Source organism: Bos indicus x Bos taurus, chromosome 8 (assembly GCF_003369695.1).
Source record: "Bos indicus x Bos taurus breed Angus x Brahman F1 hybrid chromosome 8, Bos_hybrid_MaternalHap_v2.0, whole genome shotgun sequence".
Taxonomy (NCBI): Eukaryota; Metazoa; Chordata; class Mammalia; order Artiodactyla; family Bovidae; genus Bos; species Bos indicus x Bos taurus.
This window is the reverse complement of record NC_040083.1, coordinates 8,491,784-8,512,506: the sequence shown is the minus strand read 5'-3', so window position 1 is coordinate 8,512,506 and position 20,723 is coordinate 8,491,784. Positions and strand designations below refer to the sequence as shown.

Sequence of the window (20,723 nt, the reverse complement as noted above, 5' to 3'; positions counted from 1 at the left end):
TGTATAGATTGACTTTCTGAATGTCAGGGTTGGGCTGTTTCCATAACAGGAAGCTGCTTGCTGTCTTACTGTTTAAGAAACTCCAGTCTACACAATAGAGTCCCAACAAAACCCTAAACACTGCATGCGCCAGGGGGACCTCATTGAATCCAGCTCTTATTGTTTCTGTTGCAGGCTGAATCCTGTATTTACAGTCAGACGGGGGTGTGTGTGTGTGTGTGTGTGTGTGTGTGCGTGCACACGCGTGCATGCAGGCACAGGATATTAAGCCTGGCTTTTCACTTTCCAAGTTCTCAGCATAGATTAGGGTGCCCAGATTCCCCAGATGTAAACCTCCTGAAGGTGGGGGAGAGGGGACGAGTAGGGCCCATCCCCAGAGAGTTTCCTCCCGTTCTCCTGGGGCCTTGTGTTCAGAAGGAAGTTGGCGTTTGTGTTTTCATACTGGGGCACAAACAGTAGAACAAATGCTCAAGTCAGCATTGACCCAGGCGCCAAGACCCCTATGGAGGAAGTAGAAGATCAAAGGGAGTACTCGGCCCTGTTTCTGTCTGTCAGTATTATTTATTATCTTCTGAGCTGGTTCCCAGGCCCAGTTTTCAAAAACCCCTCTAGGCTGGTTAAGGATCATGGATTCATCTTCAATTTTTTTCAAGCCTCCTCTCCAACCCTCAGCAGCCAAGGAGCTTAGAGAAGAAATCAAATGGAGTCTGAGACCTCTAGGGAGAGCTGCCTCCTGGCATATCAGAGAATCACCTGTTTAGAGCTTGGCTGGGAGCTCCTGGAAGGCTCAGGATCCCTCAGCCAAGTTCCTGGAGGGGAGGGAGGGGGTGCCACCTTGAAGTTGGAAGGACCCTATGAGCTTGCAGCCCCTTGGGATGTAATTCTCAATGGAGAACAACGCTGGGTTCCTTGGCAGTAGAGCCTCCTGGTTATCTTTAAACCTTGAAAATATAAACACAGATGAGTTTAGGCATCATACCTGATGTCACCAATGAAGCCAGGGAAATGGCTTATCAAGGCATCTCCAGCGGTTAAGGGAGCGTGTGCACAGTGGTCCTTCTTCCACAGAGCATAAGGGCTTTGCTTGACATTGTCCATCCTCATCTTGGGAAGGAGCAGGTGGACCCTAGATTCAGATGGTCAAGCACAGGTTGCAGAGAGACCAGTCAGTAGATTCATCAGGGTATTGTTAGTAGATCCCTTAGACCATGCAGTAGATCCCTTAGACCAACACGGCTGGGACCCTTTCTCCGCTTGAAGGAGCAAGTGATCTCAGCAGAAGTTTAAGGAGACGGAAGTGGGGTTGGTGGATCCCAGAAGGAGCTGCAGATACTGTAGACCACACTGAGTTAATCCATTTCTTCCTTTTACAGGAGAGGAAGAGTGAAGATGAGACAAGCAAAGAGCCTGGGCTCAGATCGCTGGTTAAATGCAGAGCTTCAGGAGAGGCTGGCCTGCTCCCCCAGCCCCCCAGCCTCCCAGTGAGGGGCAGTGGGAAGAGTGACCATTCCTCTCAAAGCCCCGGTGAGAAGGAAGTGGCAGCCTCACCACCCAGAAAGCCCAGGCACCAGAAAATGTAGACAAAGGGCTTCATCTCAAATGACTGGGTCATCCCAAATCACCACGCACACGTGTTTGTCACCTCCAAACATCTTCAGAAGAAAGTTTAGGTTTCCTGGGGGAGATGAGCCAATGGTCTGGACTTCTCTTAAATTAAGTAAAATTGGAGGTCCTGGGAGAAGAGAAGTGCTTAACGCTTGATTGTTAGAACAAGTTCTGAATTGACAAAGCCTTCCTTTCTGCTTGCAAAGAACTGATCTGGTGAGCTACAGACACCAGCCAAACCACCAAATCCAAAGAGGTAAGAAACATTGAGCTTGTGTACTTGAACAAATGTGAACAGTCTTCTATTTCGATACTGAGAGTTTTCTAAGGGCCACATAGTCCACGCTATCAGAGGCTTGAATCCGAATCTAAGACCAAAACTTCCATTTTGGTTGAAGACTCTGGTCTTATGGAGCAAATGATCATTGTCACCTTTTCCCACTCCCAGGGAAGGTTCCCTGGAAACGGCCTGGGAGGGAACCATTGCCCTGTGAGCTGTCGTGAAAGCCATTTAGCAGTAGAGGGCACTGTTTACCTAATATCCAAGCATGAGCCTGCGATGAGAGAAAGAATTCTGATGCTCTTAAGAGTGGTCATCTAGCTGCCTCTCCCATCTCCTCCAGACCATGTTCGACCAGCCTGATGGATGGGAAAGTTGTAAGTTCACAAAGAGCTCCCTGTCCTACTTGGCAACTCAGTCCTGTCATAGCCGTCTTCCTTGTTAAGAAGCTCTTAAACCAACCTGCACCCATTGTGTTACATTTCCTCTTGTTCTATGTCACTGACTTTGAACCTCGTGTCCACGGTGCTGCAGAGTGAATTGCTTCCCTGAGATGCCTTCCCTCTATTATTCTTGTTTGCCCAGCATTCACTACCATGGCAACCTCCCGCGGGTGGGGCACAGGGTAGGGTTGGGACAGCACAATTTGGACCTAATATGAACACTGCAGATTAAATTTAACATTGTCTGAAAATATGGGATAGAGCTAGATCTTATAAATGGTAAATAAAGAGCATTTAATTATCAATTGGGCTTACAGGTTAGGAGCCTGGTTCCTGTAAAACACAGGCAGACATCAGAATCACTGTTAGAAAATACTTTCAAGACACTCTGAACACAGGAAATAACCAGATGTCCTTAGTGTTATTCTCAAAATATTAGCCACATTTGTGGATAATGTTGACTTTGTTTTGAGATTTGGCCTTGGTCTACATGTGATGGCTCAGACAGTAAAGAATCTGCCTGCAATGCAGGAGATCTGGGTTCTATCCCTGGGTAGGAAAAATCCCCTGGAGAAGGGAATGGCTACCCACTCCAGTATTCTTGCCTGGAGAATTCCATGGACAGAGGAGCCTGGCGGGCTATAGTCCATGAGGTCACAAAGAATCAGACACGACTGAGTGACTGACACTTATATATGGTGGGTGGTTTACCCTGGAGCCAACAACGGTTAAGACTCAAGGTTCTTCTTGGCTAGCCAAGGGCCTAGCAATCTCTCGTTCAAACAGCATGTGTATTTGTGAAATTTGCAAGCATAAACTATTTTAATCCCAAATTGGTCAAAAGTGCTGTTTGTTTCTACTCTGATTTCTGTCCATCATACTTATCAACACACACACACACACTTTAGTTGCTTCTGTGTAGTTAAACATGGCCAACTGTTCTGGTGTAGAAATAGCTTCCAGGCATACCCCAGTGCCAGCCCATGCCATTGATGAAGGCACAAGACCAGGCGTGGTGATCAGTGGGGACCTGTCTTAGGGCTCCAAGCACTAGAAGCCTGTCCCAAGCAGAGGATAAACACATATACAGAGCCAGAAGCTTGTCTGGATTATTTTTCTGGTTTCCTAATATTCCTGTTTTCCATCTTTTAAAAATCTGCTATTTGGGCAGAACTATGGAGAAAATAAAAAGATCAGTGGTCACCAGAAGTTGGGGGAGGGAGGGTTGGGCAGGGGAAGCCAAGGACATTTAGGGCAAGGAAATCACTTTATGGTCTTCTCATGGTGGAGACAAGTCACTGGACATTTGTCCAAACCCACAGGACTTGCCACACTGACTGTGCCTGCATGGTGAGCAATGCTCAGTCGTGTCCGAATCTTTGCGACCCCGTGGACTGCAGCCTGTCAGGCTCCACTGTCCACGGGATTTTCTGTCAAGAACACTGGAGTGAGTTGCCATTTCCTCCTCCAGGGGAACTTCCCAACCCAGGGACTGAAACTGCATTTCCTGTGTCTCCTGCATTGCAGGCAGATTCTTTATAACTGAGCCACCGGGAAGCCCCACGCTAAGCCTGACCCTAATGTAAACCATGGTGATGATGAGGTGTTAAATCAGGGTCATCAGCTGTAACAAAGGCTCCGCTGTGGTGAGGGATGTTGATGGTGGGGGAGGCTATGCATATGCAGAGTGGCAAGGGTACATGGGAAATCTCTCTACCTTCTTCTCTATTTTGCTGTGAATCTAGAATGGCTCTGAAACATGGTCTTACAAAGTATGCAAATAGTTATCATTCATTTACTCATTCCAAATAAATATTCACTTATGAAACTTGTTATGCATTTGCAATCATGCAGGCTATTTTTAAGAAGCCCCTGGTTTGTTGAGATGCCCACAAAACCTGGGTCTGCCCTGCTCATAAGTCATAAGTCCTTGCCACTCTTATTAGCTCATACTTACAACTATGTCACTTTTCCATTTGGATTATAAATATCTTAAAGATGAAAAAGTACCTTTTGTTTCCTGTGCTCAGTGCGTTAAGTAAAACTTTTCATTGGCTGGAGTTGATAGATGCCTCTCCCGATCCTCTTTGGCTGTTACCTGCAGGAGCTGTGTTACTGGTTTGTGGAACAGAGTGTAGAGAGTTGTGTCCTGAGATCTTTAGTTACTTGAAGGTGTCTTGAGCTGAAACAGGGGCTCCAGGGAAGCATATAATTACCCATGTCAATAGAAGGGGACAGCAGAGAGTGAACCACCCAGAGAATTGCGTTCCTGGTACAGAGAACAAGATGATGGTCAATCCTTCCTGTTGCTCCCACCACTATTAGTGACTCTGAGGCACAGTATCTCACAGACTGAGAAACAGTCACCGCTTTCCGTTTCTTGAAATTCTGGAGTCCACTCCTTCCAGAGGGCAAAATTAGTGAATGTTTTGTCTCCTTTTCTCCAAGATCCTGCTTGGCTAGCGTTAAAAAATGGAGTTTTTTCAACAACCAAGATTCACGACGGTGAATCTTTCTTCACAGAAAAGCCACAATTCCAACTGTCCCAGAGCGGGTGAAGAAGAGTGGAAAATAAACTGAATATGTCTGGTAATTCTGTCAGGGACTGTCCCTGAAAGAGACACCAGTCATACCAGCACTTGCCAGCAGAGGGCAAGATGTCCCCGCTGGTGGGACTGAAGTTGGCTGAGCTACCTGTCTGGGTTCTTTTCTTTGGTCCACCTGGATTATCTGGACGAATCTGCAGAATTCTCTATTTGTACCCACTCTCTTTGAGGAGGTGGATCCACCAGAGGAGGCTGCAAAGAGCCCAGGGTCTAAATATCCCACCTGGGCTGCTCTGGGGGCCTCAGACTTGGGGCCTCCCTGTGCCCTGGAGAGCCACCTCCAGGCTGCGGTTCTCCCAGAGGATTCTGGGATGAGAAAGATCTGAAGGTCCCTCTGCCCTCCCCTGTCCCCTCCCACTATCCCATTCCCAGTCCTGTCTGAACATCCCAACGACCTCCCTGCAGCATTCTGAACCCCACAAAAGGTCTTCTGTAGGGGTGCCTGATACAATCCAGGATGCTCAATTCAATTTGAATTTCAAATAAACAAAGAGTAATCTATTATTAATAATCTATCCCAAATATTGCAGGGGACATACTTACATGTTACAAATCCTTCTTGATCTAAAATTCAAGTTGAATTGGGTGTCTTTTCTCTTTATTTGCTAAATCTATACCATCTGGGGCTTCCCAGGTGGCTCAGACAGTAAAGAATCTGCCCGCAATGCAGGAGACTTGGGTTGGGAAGATACAGTGGAGAAATGAATGGCAACCCACTCCAATATTCTTGCCTGGAGAATTCCATGGGCAGAGGAGCCTGGCGGACTACAGTCCATGAGGTCACCAAGAGCCAGATACGACTGAGGTGAGACTTAGCACACGTGCATACCACCCCAGCTCTCCTGAGAAGCCTAAAATACTCTAACACAGTGCAGACCAAAAGCAAGATTCCTTCTCCCTCCCTCTAACCCCTTCTTCCCCCAAAACACTCTGGCTGGGATCTGCCTTATTAGGCCTGCTCTAATCTGAACCGCTCACTTCACACACTTTCATTTCCTCAGCCTTATTTGGTCCTGTCAATAAACCAGGCAGGCCTGCACCTAAACAGAAGGAAACAGACCCGGGATTCTGACTGTGCAGGGCATCGGCCTTGATGCAGTGACTTGGCGAGGCTGCCTGAGACTCCAGACATGACAGCTGGAAGTGGGGGGTGGGGCAGGCTCAGAGTCTCCTGTCCTTCCCCCTAAGCACCGAGAACCAAGATCTCCCCCAAGGAGCCCAGTCGTCTGCCATGTACCCCCATTGCAGGCTCTGGGGCAAGCCTGGGGGACCCAACTGGGCAGGCAGACCTGCCACCGGGACACCTGGGTCCTGTCCATGGGCTTCAGCCACGGCCTCAGCAGCAGCCATGCCTTCCTGTGCAGCCGCTGCGGCGTGTAGGATGCTGATAACAGGAACAATGAGGCAGAGGAAAAGTGGCAGGAGCAGGACAATGAGTGGGCCTCAGGGACTCTCCCAGGCCAAGAGGGATGGAGGAAGGAGCTGCAGGTCCCAAGGGCCAGCCTGGGGACTACTGTGTGGTGGGATGGAGAGCGGGGTAACCCAGGGCCCCGGGAAGGAGCTGGGGGGCAGCCTCAGCCTTGCTCCCACCCCTGAGAGAACCCCTTTCTCTGTGGTTGGGGCCAGGGAAGACAGGGAATTACTCCAAGCCCATTACCCCAAGAAGGGACCTTCTAGTCTCCCCTGGGGCAGAAGAGTAAGCATCTCACAGCTGGAGTGAGGACAGAGTGGCTCCTGGGATGATCTCAGCTCCGCCACCCGGAGGCCCACGACCTCTAAGTCCCTCGTCTACTCTCCAGCCTGTCCCAGGCCCCGCAGGAGGGCTCTTCAACAACCCTACCTGTGCAGAGTGAAGGGTGCACATGCAGGACTCCAGTTGTGCAGGGAAACCAGCCAGCGGGGCAGTAGATGAAGACCTTGGGGTTTGTCCAGAATGAGGCCGAATTGTCTTGTTGGGGGCTGAGTGCCTGCAGCTGCTGACCAAGTCATCCTGAGAGGAGCTGCCTCTGGGCCAGAAGTGGCCGCTGGGACATCCCAGGTGTCACTGTCACTTCATTTATGTGGAGCAAAGTGTATAGACTGTGTGGTCAAATCTCCCCGGGCCAGAACTGGAGATGGTACAAAGGTGGTCCAGGGGCTAAATGAGGTGCCTTGAGGGTATTTATCTCTTTTCTAAATCCAGACCGTGGCTACTGAGTCTGTGTCTATTTATTCGTTGCTTAGTTCAGCCTAGTATGAAAAAGATGTACAGCAACCAGTAAGATGCAGACAAAAGAAGAGGCTAAATCAAAGTAAAGAACGAAGTGGAGGGAAACAAAGGAAGAGAGGTTCCGCGGAGCCAGGAGAAAGGATGAGGATGCAACGGAGCCTGCCATGAGGCCCCTGCGGGCGAGTGGCGCAGTCGCCAGGAAGGAGAAGCATCCCCGTCACAGGCTGTTTGGGAGGAGCCAAAATAACAACAAACAAAAATGTCAACATGTTATTCCTGATACTAACACCAGAGACCAAGCCTCATCCAAAGTCCTCAGGGAGAGAACGCAGAGCAAGGTGCTGGAAACGTCCAGGCTCCGGGATCCTGCATCTCAGAGCATGTCGAGGGTTGGGCAGGGGCCGCTCATGAAAGGCTCTGTGAGGAGGGCTCTGAGACAGGCCCAAGCCCCCTACTGTGGGTGGCTTAAGCTGAATATTTTAAAATTCGTTTTTATTGAAGTTTATGTAGTTGCTTTACGATGTTGTGTTAGTTTCAGCTGTACCACAAAGCAAATCAGCTATACGTATACATATACCCCCTCTTTTTTGGATTTCCTTTCCATTCAGGTCACCACGGAGCACTGAGTGGAGTTCCCTATGCTATACAGCAGGTTCTCGGTAGCTATCTATCTTACACATAGTCTCAGTCGTGTATATTAGTCAACCCCAAATTCCCAACTCATTCCACCCTCAGTTCTTGCCTTAGTATCCATATGTTTGTTCTCTATGGCTGGGTCTTTATTTCTGCTTTGCAAATAAGTTCATCTGTATCATTTTTCTAGATTTCACTTATAAGCGATATTATACAACATGCGTTTTTCTCTTTCTGGCTTACTTTTCTCTCTATGACAGTCTCTAGGTCTATCCATAGCTTTGAAAACAGCAAGCTTTTTTCCTTTTTATGGCTGAGTATATTCCATTGTATGTACGTACCACATCTTCTTTATCCATTTCTCCACTGAAGGACATTTAGGTTACTTCCATGTCCTGGCTATTGTAAACAGTGCTACAATGAGCATTAGGCTGCATGTATCTTTTTGAATTATGCTTTTCTCAGGGTATGTCCCCAGGAGTGGGATTGCTGAGGCATATGGTAGTTCTATTTTAAATTCTTAAGGAACCACTATACTATTCTCAATAGTGGCTGTGTCAATTTACATTCCCACCAACAGTGCAGGAGAATTCTCTTTTCTCACAGCCTCTCCAGCATTTACTGTTTGTAGATTTTTTTGATAATGGCTATTCTGACGGGGTGGGAAGTGATACCTTATCTACTCAAAACAAGCTACTTGTCAATGCAATCCCAATCAAATTACCAATGACATTTTTCACAGAACTAGAACACAATTTTTTTACGATTTGTATGGAAACACAAAAGACCCCCAATAACCAAAGCAATCTTGAAAAAGAAAAACTGGAGGAATCAGGCTCCCTAATTTCAGGCTATCCTACAAAACTACAGTAGTCAAGACAGTATCAACTGGCACAAAAATAGAAATATAAGCCAATAGAACAGGATAATGGCAACCCACTCCAGTGTTCTTGCCTGGAGAATCCCAGGGACGGGGGATCCTGGTAGGCTGCAGTCCATGGGGTGGAACAGAGTTGGACACGACTGAAGCGACTTAGCAGCAGCAGCAGCAGCAGCAGAACAGGATAGAAAGCCAGAAGATAAACCCATACACCTATGATCAAAAAGGCAAGAATACACAATGGAGAAAACAAGCTCCTCAATAAGTGATACTGGGAAACTGGACAGCTACATGTAAAAGAATGAAATTAGAACACTCCCTAACACCACACACAAAAATAAACTCAAAATGGATTAAAGGCCTAAATGTAAGGCCAGACACTATAAAACTCTTAGAGGAAAACATAGGCAGAACACTCTTTGACATGAATCATAGCAAGATCTTCTTTGACCCACCTCCTAGAGTAATGAAAATAAAAACAAAAATAAACAAATTGGACCTAATTAAACTTAAAAGCTTTCGCACAGTTATGGAAACCATAAACAAGACTAAAAGACAACCCTTAGAATGGGAGAAAATATTTGCAAATGAAACTGACAAGGGATTAATCTCCAAAATATACAAACAACCCCTGCAGCTCAATATCAAAAAAATAAACAGCCCAATCAAAAAATAGACAGAAGACCTAAATAGACATTTCTCCGAAGAAGAAATACAGATGGCCAACAAACATTAAAAGATGCTCAACATCACTAAATATTGAGTGCGTGCATGCTGAATTGCTTCAGTTGTGTCCAACTCTTTGCAGCCCTTTGGACTGTAGCCCGCCAGGCTCCTCTGTCCATGGGATTTTCCAGGCAAGACTACTGGAGTGGGTTGCCATGCCCTCCTCCTCCAGGAGATGTTCCCAACCCAGGGAGAGAACCCATGTCTCCTGCACTGGCAGGCGGGTTCTTTACCACTAGCGCCACTTGGGAAGCCCTGGTTAATTATTAAAGAAATGCAAGTCAGCTGAATTTTAAGGAAGAATTCTAAAGCACAGGTGCCTAAGGAAGGAGAGAGGTGGACGTTTGGCCCCGCCCCCAGGCAGCCCTCCATCAGCCGGTTTATCTGTCTGTCTGGCCAGGGACCGGGTAGCGGGTGTAGGTGTTCCTCCCAGGCCACACCCCCAGGGCCTCTCTGTGAGTTCCTGGTTCACGGCCTGCCACCTCTCTGCTAAGGCTAAGCTGTGTGCCCGGGTGGGGCCTCCATCCTCTTGTGAAAGATGAGACATTTGGGAGGCCCCTCCCCTCCCTGCTCTCTGCCCGGGAGGCTAGAAAGGCCCCAGCTCGGTCCAATTGGGCCTGGCCTGACGTAAGGTCTGCTGGGTCACGAGCAGGTGACCTGACCTTTATCCTCCTGAGCGCACCCTCCTCAAAACCTCCCCTGCCAACACCTGTATTCTTGATAAAACTCATCTAACCTTAGACACGTCGCGTGCACTGGGGAACACAGCACCTTTGCAGCAGGAGGCAGGACCGCTCCTGGAGAGCCCCTGCACCCGCTGCCCTGGCCCGGAGCAGCGTGGACTGCAATGATCAGAGAGGTGTGTGTCCAGCCCCCAGAGCAGCCTTGGGGGTGAACCAGCGGCTCTCGAACACTGTCCTGCCCCAGTTTAGCAGGATTCCGGCACATCCTCCAGGTCAGGGGACAGGATACCTTGGCACTGACCCCCACAGGTCTGGCCGGGCCAACTGCCTCTCCCTGGGTCAACTGGCTCAGTCCCCTGTGGTTTCCTCGTCCACACAATCAAGCCCAGCGCCCCGGAGCTCCCTGTTAGGGACTGTTTTGTCAGCACTTGGCACGCAATCCACAGAGGTGACACCAATTACTCGTGTCACAGCTTCTAGAGAAGACGGAGATGTATGAAATCCAGCATGGGGACCATCCATCAAGGTCTGAGAAGAGTGGGCTGGGGGTCTGTCACGGTGACAGGGATCGGGGTAGGGGGCAGGGTCTCTCGGGACAGCTGCTTGGGAAAGTGCATTCCATCAGCAGAGCTGCCACCTTGGCAGCGGCGCTGAGCCAAGGCGACGACCAGGACTTTTGGAGCCGGGCATCCAAACCAAAAGCCCTCCCTCCCCCACGTGCTGGCTCTGGCCATGCTGGATCTTGCCTGCCTCCTACACCTCTGGGTTTTAGACCATTCTGTTTCCTCCCCCTGGAATCGCCCCAGCCCAGCTCCCAGTGCCTCCATCAAAAGCCCCTCTCTTTCGTCAAAGTGCAGATCAAATGCACTTTCTCTCTTTTTTTTAATCAGTAACTCCATTTGTGTTTTATTCAGTTACAATAATAGATAATTTATGTAATAACTTTCGTGCATTTAAAAGTGTAGACGATAGAAGTTCTAGGGTAAGTGTGACTTCCACGAACTTATTATACAGATCTAAAAATAATTCATACTTATTAGTGGAATAAAGCCCTAAAATTCCTTTCTTTCTTTTCCTCCTTTTTTTATTTTTTAAATTATAAAAGTATGATAAGATATGTATAGGAGACTTGGAAAATACAGAAGTGAAGTTGTGTATAGTTCCACTATAAATTACAATTATTTTTTAAGGTAGATAAATTAAGATTTTTGTTGGAATTTCAATATTAAAAAATCAGTGGAATGAATATACAGAAAAGTAAAAGGATATGGCAAACCTGAAAAGCACCATGAACCAAGTCAACATAACTGAGATTTATAAAATTTTCACACAACAGTAGGGTACAAATCCTATTCAAGTTCCCATAGACTATAAACTAGGAGACACTGGAATGTATCCAGGGACATAAAATAAGGAAATGCACTCTCTTTTGTAAAACCCTCCCCAATTTACTCCCTTCCAGTGGGAATATGCTTTCTCTCCCATGGCTGAACTCCAGGAGCCTCTGCACCACCCACCCCAGACAACTCATTTCCAACCTGTCCCAAGAATAATTGATGTATTAAATACTCAGTATGGCACATCCACCGTTATCATACCGATTAATTCTCATAGCCACTTAAATATGTGGGCATCGGACCCATTTTGATAGATGGGTAAACTGAGGCTCAGAGACATTGGTAATTTGGCCAGAACACATGATTGGTGAGTAGGGGGTGGCAGATGGGCAAACTGTGGGTATAAAGGAAGGCATGACATAGGAATCAACCAGTGGACTCTTCAGGATCTACTGATTGCTCCTGGGGACTCTGCACTAGATGGAGCACTCACTTGGGACACGAGGAGGATGAGGTCCGTCCTGGAAGTCCCACCAGTCACAGGAGGATGCTGGTCTTGCAGGAGAACCTGCCAGGGCCTGAGGAGGCCAGCACAGGTCTGCTGGTCAGGGGTCCCCAGCTCCTTTTAGGCTTTCGGGGCCTGATTTTGAGTCCCCCTTGTAGAGTCAACTTGGAATGTCACTCCAGGCCTAGGGAATTTGAGTCTTTCCTGTAAAATGTGATGCCCACTTACAGTCACACACAGTGTGCATGGCTTACACCAAACTCCAAGACATTCCAGGGAAGGACACTTCATCCATGGGGAGGGGCCAGCTTCACCTTACAGCCATCTGTCCCCTTGGCTCTCAGAACCTGGCTCCTGTCCATTACTTTCTGAGCATCTCTCCATCAGAGGCCTTTTACTGGAGGATTTCTCAACCCTGTTCATCCATCTGTCTGTATCAGTTTTTCCATCCATCAAATGGGTATAGCAGACCTTATATTGCTTCTTCACTGGGTCATTCTGAAGGCCTAAGGAAACCAGGCTGTGCTTCGTAAAATCGGCCCCTTGTGTGTGAAGGGTGGTGTGGTGGAGCCCCACAGTCTATTTTGTGGGACTGAGGGGGATGGGAACGGAACCCCCAAGCCTGAGAGGTGTATGTCTCGATCAAAGTCAAAAATGGCCGAGGCTGGCAGCTCACAGAATGGACCCAGGACTCAGGACCCAGGACCACTCAAGACGTTTTGCAGAATGACTCTTAAGTACGCGGCCCTGGCTGTCTGATGGGAAGTTCAAGGAGGGTACTCAGCCCAGCCTCAGAGCTGGAAGGGGCTCTAGGGGTGTTGCAGATGAGGAAATGGGCCTGGAGGAGGGGAGGGGCTGATCTAAGCCACCCCACTCAGCTCACCGCCAGAGACCCGGGATGGGAGGCCCCTCCCCCCAAGGTGGTCCCACAGGGGGATCTTCCCAGGAGACAGCTAGCAGTCGGCACAGAGCTTCTCCTCTGCTTTCGGTGTCCGCGTCTAAGAAACCGGTTCTCTGAGGCAGCTGGGGAGTCACTCAACCCACTCGCCCTTCAGAGGACTCGTGCAGGGTGGCCCTCTGCCCCAGCAAAGGGCTGTCTTTTCTAACTCAGTTGAAGAAGTTGAAGCCAAATGGGGGTGACACTCCAATGCTGGACGCATTCCTGGATCCTTCACCATGTGGTCACACAGCTCCATACCACCCCCACACCACAGCCTGGCAGGCCTCTGGCTTAGCTTTTCTCCTCCTAATTTTCCTCATTCCAGCTCCTGACAACACAGGTTACCTCCAAAGTAAAAAACACATCCAACTCACCCAAATATTCAAGCTGGACCCGAGTTCTCTGCAGAGAACACCAAGGGCTGGAACGTGCACCCATCAGCCCTTTTCTTATTCAAAGTGACTCTGGGGTGACATGGATACACGGCTATGTATAAAATAGGGAACCTACTGGGTAGCACAGGCAACTCTACTCAGTGCTCCGTGGTGACCTAAATGGGAAGGAAATCCAAAAACGAGGCGATATATGTATATGTTTCGGAGCAGAACATGACAACACACTCCAGTGTTCTTGCCTGGAGAATCCCATGGACAGAGGAGCCTGGCGTACAGTCCATGGGGTCGCAAAGAGCCAAACGTGACTGGAGTGACTTAGCACGCACGCATGTATACACATGGCTGATTCACTTTGCTGTACAACAGAAACTAACACAACATTGTAAAGCAACTATACCCCAATCAAAAAAGGAAAGAAAGTAAATGCTTAGGGAACAGACACAGGAAAAAATAAAATGAAACAAAGTAACTCTGTTATAGTAATTATTGGGTTGGCCCAAAAGCTCACTCACGTTCTTCAGTAAGATGATACAGAAAAACCCGTGCGAACTTTTGGGCCAACCCAATAATTAAGCCTCCTTGGCCTTTCAGAGAAGAGGGCAGAGAGTTATTCCTACTTAAAGCTGGGCTGAGGGCACAGGGAGGTAGGCAAGCTCCACCTCATCTGTTAAAAGAACAAATGTAGGCAGAGACATGGGTTCTATGCCGCACACCTGAATAGATCCCAGATGTTAAATCTGAGAAGGTTCCACACCCCCCTCCCTCTGGGCCACAGGTTGTGGGGAAGGGGCTTCAGAACACACGGGAAAGGGAAGGGGTGGAAAAAAAAAATACAACAGCCCAGAAAATGCGAATTGGCTCAGGGAGCAGCATAATGGGAAGATTTCAGCGTGATATATGGTGGCGGGGACATTATTAATGGTTTGCTGATTTTTACCTTTAAAACCTTTGGGCAGATTATTTATTATGTCCTTGGCATGCCTATGATCTATGGAGGGGGCACTAATGTGAGAGCAGGGCCCCCCGTGTCCCTGCACCTCTACAGTTTCTAATTAGGCTGCGATGCTGCTCTACCTGCCTGCTCTCCACCCACCCAGGCAGAGGAGGCAGCGCCGCCTGGGCTCTGAGGCTCTTTTGTAGAATCAACTCATGCCTAAGAATCCAGGGAACTCAGCTTCCTGGCCTGACTCTGTACTGACCCACTGTGTGACCTTGGGCCAGCGTGGGCACCTCTGAACCTCTGCGCTTGTATCTCTTGAACAACACAGAGATAAAAATGGCAGAATGAAGATGGAGCTGGGTATACGGTCTTCCTGGTCCGAAAGCCTCTGGCTCATGGGACACAGAGAGATGGAGACCAGCAGTGTTCTTCCGACAGTTCACCATCATCCGCCCCAGAAACCAAGCATCTCTGGGTAAGGTGGGAAGTCAGCCTTTCTCCTCTGGCCTGTCTGCTGTGGATCCACGGGGAGGGGAGTCTGGACCCTCCAAAGACCTCCAAGAATGACCCTCCAATGCCCCAGGTTGGAGCACTGGACTAGAAGTTAGGGACAGAGCCAGAAACCAAGGCCTAGAAACCAAGTGCAGCCAGGAAGGCCACCCGGACTGTCTCCAGGCAGAAACACTGGACTAGAGAAGACCACGCCTCTCTGGGACCCCTCCCCCATGCAACCTCAAGGTCCTGCTGGTTCCCGCTTCTCTCATCCAGTCCCATTCAGCAACTCCCCAGTCTGACAGCAGCCCTCACCTCTCTTAGATCCTCTGTCGTCCCTTCCTGTGCTTTGGGGCCCTACTGGCTGAGTGCAGCTTTGAGCCGGGCCAACCGGAGCTCTGGTCCTGCTTGAGCAGACGGGGCAGGGAGGATGCCTTGCCCTTGTACTGGCCAAAGCTCCAGCCTATTTAATTGGAAGTTCCTGGGGAGGTCCTAAGATTTTCACTCCCACCCACCTCCATTCTAATAAAACTCTTCCTCCTTCCAGAACAGGTGTCTCTCGGGTCATTGGCCTGGGGGTCAACAGAGCCTCCTTCTCAACCAGGCAGCATTTCTCTGACTCTCTACTTCCCTCCTGCCCAAAGACACCCCCCAACACACCACATGACTCCTGAAGGCTTCTCCTAATTGCTGTTACCCCTACTCTACAGCCCCTGACCCCCAGTCTCAGCTCATGATGAATGTACCTCATCCTGGCTCCTGTCCTTTCTTCCTGGAGAACACCCAGACCACCACTGTCCCTAGTCAAAACAACTCAGGCAAACCGGTCTTTCTGCTGCTATGGTTGATACCGGATCCACTTCCATGCATCTCCCAGTTTCCTTAGCCACTGTCTGGGTTTTGGCTGTCACTGCCACCCCTGAGCACACGGAACAGGAATACAGCTCTGTTTTCACTTGTCCATCAGGAGGGCAGCCCCACTGACTGCTGAGCTCCAGGGAGGGGCCACAGTTGGTCCAAGGAGTGGGGCTCACAGGGGCCGTCTTTGATCTCTGCGTCCTCAGCAGCTGCCACGTGGCCTGGCCCAGCAGAGCTGCTCACCATAGGCTGGATAGAAGAACGAACAAATGCCAATGGTCCTGGTATGTAGTGTGCCCTGAAACGCAGGCCTGGGTAACATGGGGAAACCCTATCTCAAGGAGCTTCTGCTCTTGGGACATGTGACTGCAATGAATCCATAACACAAGTCATAATCTCTGTCTGTAAGAACAGCTTTGTAGAAGGGGGGAAGAGCTCCAGACACAAAAGGGAATAGTTTACTCTGTAGATGTTTTTTCTCCTCACCCTCACCCCTTAAATTCAGAACTTTTGTGGGTTTGATTCTGATAGGCATTTGAGATGGTCAGGTGGGCTTAGAAGGCTGAGACCAAATAAGGGAAGAGAGACCATGGCTCCTTGATGGTGGAACAGAGGATCTGCAAAGCATTCCATTTATCCCCGGGTCCCCAACATTTTCTGGAGCCGTCTGTCCTGTTGGGGCCTGTCTTTCCAGGGCAAGGAAGAGCTTGCCAAGCTAGGGCAGAACAAAATGGGATGTGGAATTCAGCCTTTTCCAAGAAAATGAGTCCCTTCCAAATTTCATCCTTCCCACCTTCCATTCATTGCACCAGAGGGCATCTGACCCTAGGATTGTCTTTTCCCAGAACTGCTATGATGATGAAGGTTTGAGAAGTCACCCAGTTCATCCCTTCGCCTTGAGGCAGGTGCTCCCAACTCAGCCGGGAGGGCTGGGAGCCATCTCATTCCTTCTCGGATATGATGGGAGAGTCAGGACTCAGGAGAGAAATGCTTGTGTGTGCCCTGGCCCTGTGCTCTGGGGAATCCACTGTACCGAACTTCAGCCTTGCCGGCCGTAAAGTGCAGCAGTCGTAATACCCGTGGCATCTGGGGTGGGACCACTCATCCTGGTAAGAGACTGGCCCAGAGCTGCCGGGCGTTTAGCCTGCTGGCCCCTGCATGCCGCAACACCAGTTGCTGGGATTGACAAAAATATTCAATGCTTTTCCCAGGCTGCCCACAGGTGGAAAACCATCAATTCGCCTTTGTTTATCAGGAATGGGCCAAGGAGGGTGGGCCCTGGAGTAGGGAGATGCTGGCTAGGACAAGGTGTGAACTCGGAAGGTCAGCCCCCAAGCCAAGGGCAGGCAAGGTCGCCAGAGGTGTGGCTCAGTGGAGCCCAACCTCCCCCAGGTGATCCCTGGAAATGGCGATCCAAAGGGAGGAGCCGGAGGTTGAAGCCCAGCCCAAGGGGTGCGTATAAGCAGTCTGTCAGGCCTTGACTCAGGCCCTGGCTGCATGGAAGAAGGGACCGGGCCTATGAGCGTCAGGTTTGGGTTCGGACATAGCTTCAGGATCTATCCAGTACATGTCCTTGAGTGACTCCCCTCTGAACTCATTTCTTCAGCTAGAAAGCGGCGGCAGGTGACCGTGTATTAACGCATAAAAGTATCTTCTGGATATGCTTCAGGGGTGCAGTAAGGGATCATGGGTTTTCACTGGGAGTCCTCGGACCAAAGAAGGAGCAGAAACAGCAAAAGTGCGTGAGGTCCTCTGGGGAGAGGAAGGAAAAAGACCAGCGGGCTGGGAATGAGGAGACGTCGGTGTTTGGATGCAACATGCAGGCAGAAAGGATGGGAAGCCAGAGCTGGACTGGCGAGGGGCTTGAGGGGGAGATACTCACTGAGTCAGGGGGCATCATTAGGACTGTGGGCCACCACCATCTCAGGAGAAAGGGTTACTAGTGTTTGGAAGATCCACAACCAGCAGCGATTTCAGGACCAAGGGTAGAGGGGTGTGATGAGCTGAGATAGGATGGGAGGTTAGATGAAAGTGGGGGTGTAGTGGTGAGGGCTAGGTGCTCTCTTGACCTGTAGGGGCTTCAACTGGTTTCCTCATTAACGACTGGGTGCCTTGAGCTATGAGTGCCCCCCTCCCCCGCCGCCGCCAACCAGGTCTAAACATTTAACCCAGGAGGACATGGAGGACAGGGCAGGGCTCTGTAAACCCTGCTAGGAATAAAGGAACAGGTGGGATCTGGTGGGGACTCAGAGTGAGGGTGTGGAAGCAAGGGGAGGGCACAGAACTGGCCCAGAGGAGGGACACCACCAGGTACCCATTCACTAATGCTGTCATTGCGACATGAGCTTGGTCATCTGTCTCTAAGTCCCACGACCTTTTCGTTTTCTTCTCTTGACCAGAGACGAGCATGCCATTTTAGTGACGTGCTGGGTCAGTAAGAGCTGGGGTGGTTGTCTCTGTCACTTGAGGAGATAGCAGATTATGAAGCAAAGAGGTTGAAACATCTCTTGGGAAATGACTGAGGACCTCAGGTCACAGAAGAGGTGCACAGTGGAAGCCCCATGTCAACTAGCAGTTACAAGGTCTGGACAATCCTAAATACCATTGTATCTAAGCCAAGCTTACAAGGCAATGTGTTTCACTAGGAGTTTCTGACCAAGATGAGTGAGTTCAAGTCGCTTAGTTGTGTCCGACTCTTTGCGACACCATGGATTATAGCCCACGAGGCTCCTCTGTCCATGGAATTCTCCAGGAAAGAATACTGGAGTGGGTTGCCATTCCCTTCTCCAGGGGATCTTCCCAACCCAGGGACAGAACCCAGGTTTCCTGCATTGCAGGCATCCGAGCCACCAGGGAAGCCTAACCAGTTCATATATACGTAAGTGTGTGTGTGCATATACACTTAGGTATATATATATATACTTCTAAATATTTATTTTTAAAAATTGAAGTATAGTTGATTTACAATGTTGTATTAGTTTCTGGTATACAGCAAAGTGATTCAGTGATACGTACATTTATACATATTCTTTTTCATATATACTTTCCATGTAAAAACTTTAAAAACTCACCTCCGAAAGAACTTTTATAAACCTGTCAAATTAAGAACATCTCCAGCACTCAGATATAGAGGAGAACAGATGACTGTGATGTGAGGACACAGCCTACACTCAACATTTGCTTTATTTTCTATTATTAACATATCTATTTTATTTTTTACATTTATATTTATATTTAAACAACCAGTAAACGGTACCTGTTCTTGTAGCACAGACCTTCATTTTAATAATTTTGAATACACAAAATGGTCCCGTGTGGACGGGAATGCTGGTGAGAACCTGTGAAGGAGATTCTGAACCAGCAAGGACAGCCCCAGTTCAAGGCTTGCTGGAGAAATGTGCTGAGAAAGGGCATTTTTTTTTTCAACCTCAAAAATGACAAATAGAGATTTTTGAAATTATAAAGGACACATGTAAATCTATTTATCTAAAAAAACTAGAATCCTAGCTGAAAATGGGCGAAAGACATACACATATAATCTATGTGTAAACAGATTTTTTATAAAGACTAGAAAACTCTTTAATCTCATTAGCAATAAAATATAGCTAAAATAATTCCAACTCAAAATGAGGTACTGTTTTTGCCCATAAAATTAGCAAAGGATTTCTCATTTTTAATGACTCTAACAAACACAGATGAGAATGTAGTGGGCCAGGTGATGTAATTTAGTACAACTTAGATGTTTAGAAAAACAATTTGGCGGAAGATATGAAGAACTTTTCAAAAGTTGGTATCTTTAGACCTAGTAATTCCGTGCCTGGGAAACTATCCTAAGGAAATCATCTGCCATTCGGGGCAAAAAAAAATTTGTGTATACACACACACACACACACACACACACATACATACAATTAATTATATATATGGAAAATCCCATATATATTGGAAAAAATAATGGAAATCATCTAAATAGTCAACAAATGGAAATGGTGAAAAAGCATTTTATAGTCTCATGTTATTTGGGCATTAAAGACATTATCCAGGTATTAAAAATAGGTTTATGAAGATTTTGAGATTAAAAGGGGAATTTCTTATGTTAAGTTTAAAAAAAAAGGAAGTAATAAGGATGAGCACAACTATCAATTAGAAAAATGATGGGAAAGAAATGCATCAAATTGCTAATATCAGTTATCCCTAAGGGATGGGATTATGCGTGACTACTTTCCCTTCTTTCTGCTTTTTTGCATTTTCCAATATTTTTCATTACAAAAGCATATATATATATAAATATATATATATATATATATGAATTAAGGAAAGATACAGCCTTTGGAGCCAAGAACAAATTTTGTCCAATGACACTGAATTTATCTTCTTCTCCCAAGCATCCATATCTCCAGAGTCACCAAATATAGTCAAGACTAGAAAAAAAGCACTTCAAAGTTGAGCGAGGTCATTGCTTAGGAGAGGCCAAGGAGAGAAATAACTGGAGATCAATAGGCAGAAGAAGGAGGGAAACTCTAGCTGGTAAAAAACACACAAACAAAATCTCTCCTGGACTACAGCCAGCCAGTTCCATCCTCTTGGGTTCAGCAGGCATATGGAGGGGAGCTGACTTCTGATAGCCAGGCAGATCTGAGACCCTCCCTCACTTGGTGGGTGGATGGGCCAATGGGGCCTCAGAATTTAGAACCCAGGGCAGTGAGGGGTGGTCATGTCCTTGGCAAGTCCTTGATTTTTGCCTGTGTCCTTTGCGCATCTTCAGTGGATTGAACTTCTGACTCAGGACTGTCTCCCAGGTAGTTCTCTAGAAATCTAAGTCATCTTGGTCAAAGCCATCTGTCCGGTCCATGGGGAGGTTTCTAAACTGTGTTTCTGTGGAAGCGAGACATTTCACTACTTTTTTGGCTTCTAAGTTAGAGCCTTCCTCTGTCTCCTGCTCTGGAGCTGAGCCTTCCTCTCCCTCATGCTCTGGAGCCAGACCCTCTTCTCCCTCCTGCTCTGAAGCCAGGCCCTCCTCTCCCTCCTGCTCTGGAGCCGGGCCCTCCTCTGTCTCCTGCTCTGGAGCCAGGCCCTCCTCTCCCTCCTGCTCTGGAACCGGGCCCTCCTCTCCCTCCTGCTCTGGAGCCGGGCCCTCCTCTCCCTCCTGCTCTGGAGCCGGACCCTCCTCTGTCTCCTGCTCTGGAGCCGG

At 48.3% G+C, this 20,723-nt stretch overlaps 1 protein-coding gene across 1 annotated transcript in view; it reads right to left on the bottom strand.

The window, feature by feature from the left end:
• Nucleotides 1-303: 303 nt before the first annotated feature.
• Nucleotides 304-20,723, bottom strand: part of RP1L1 (RP1 like 1) — a 29,519-nt gene continuing 9,099 nt past the window's right edge. Inside the window, exons 4-5 of the mRNA XM_027550838.1 lie at nt 6,224-6,318; nt 304-441 (exon numbers count right to left, since the gene is read on the bottom strand). Coding sequence (XP_027406639.1) covers nt 304-441; nt 6,224-6,318 — 233 coding nt within the window. The remainder of the gene's footprint in view (nt 442-6,223; nt 6,319-20,723) is intronic.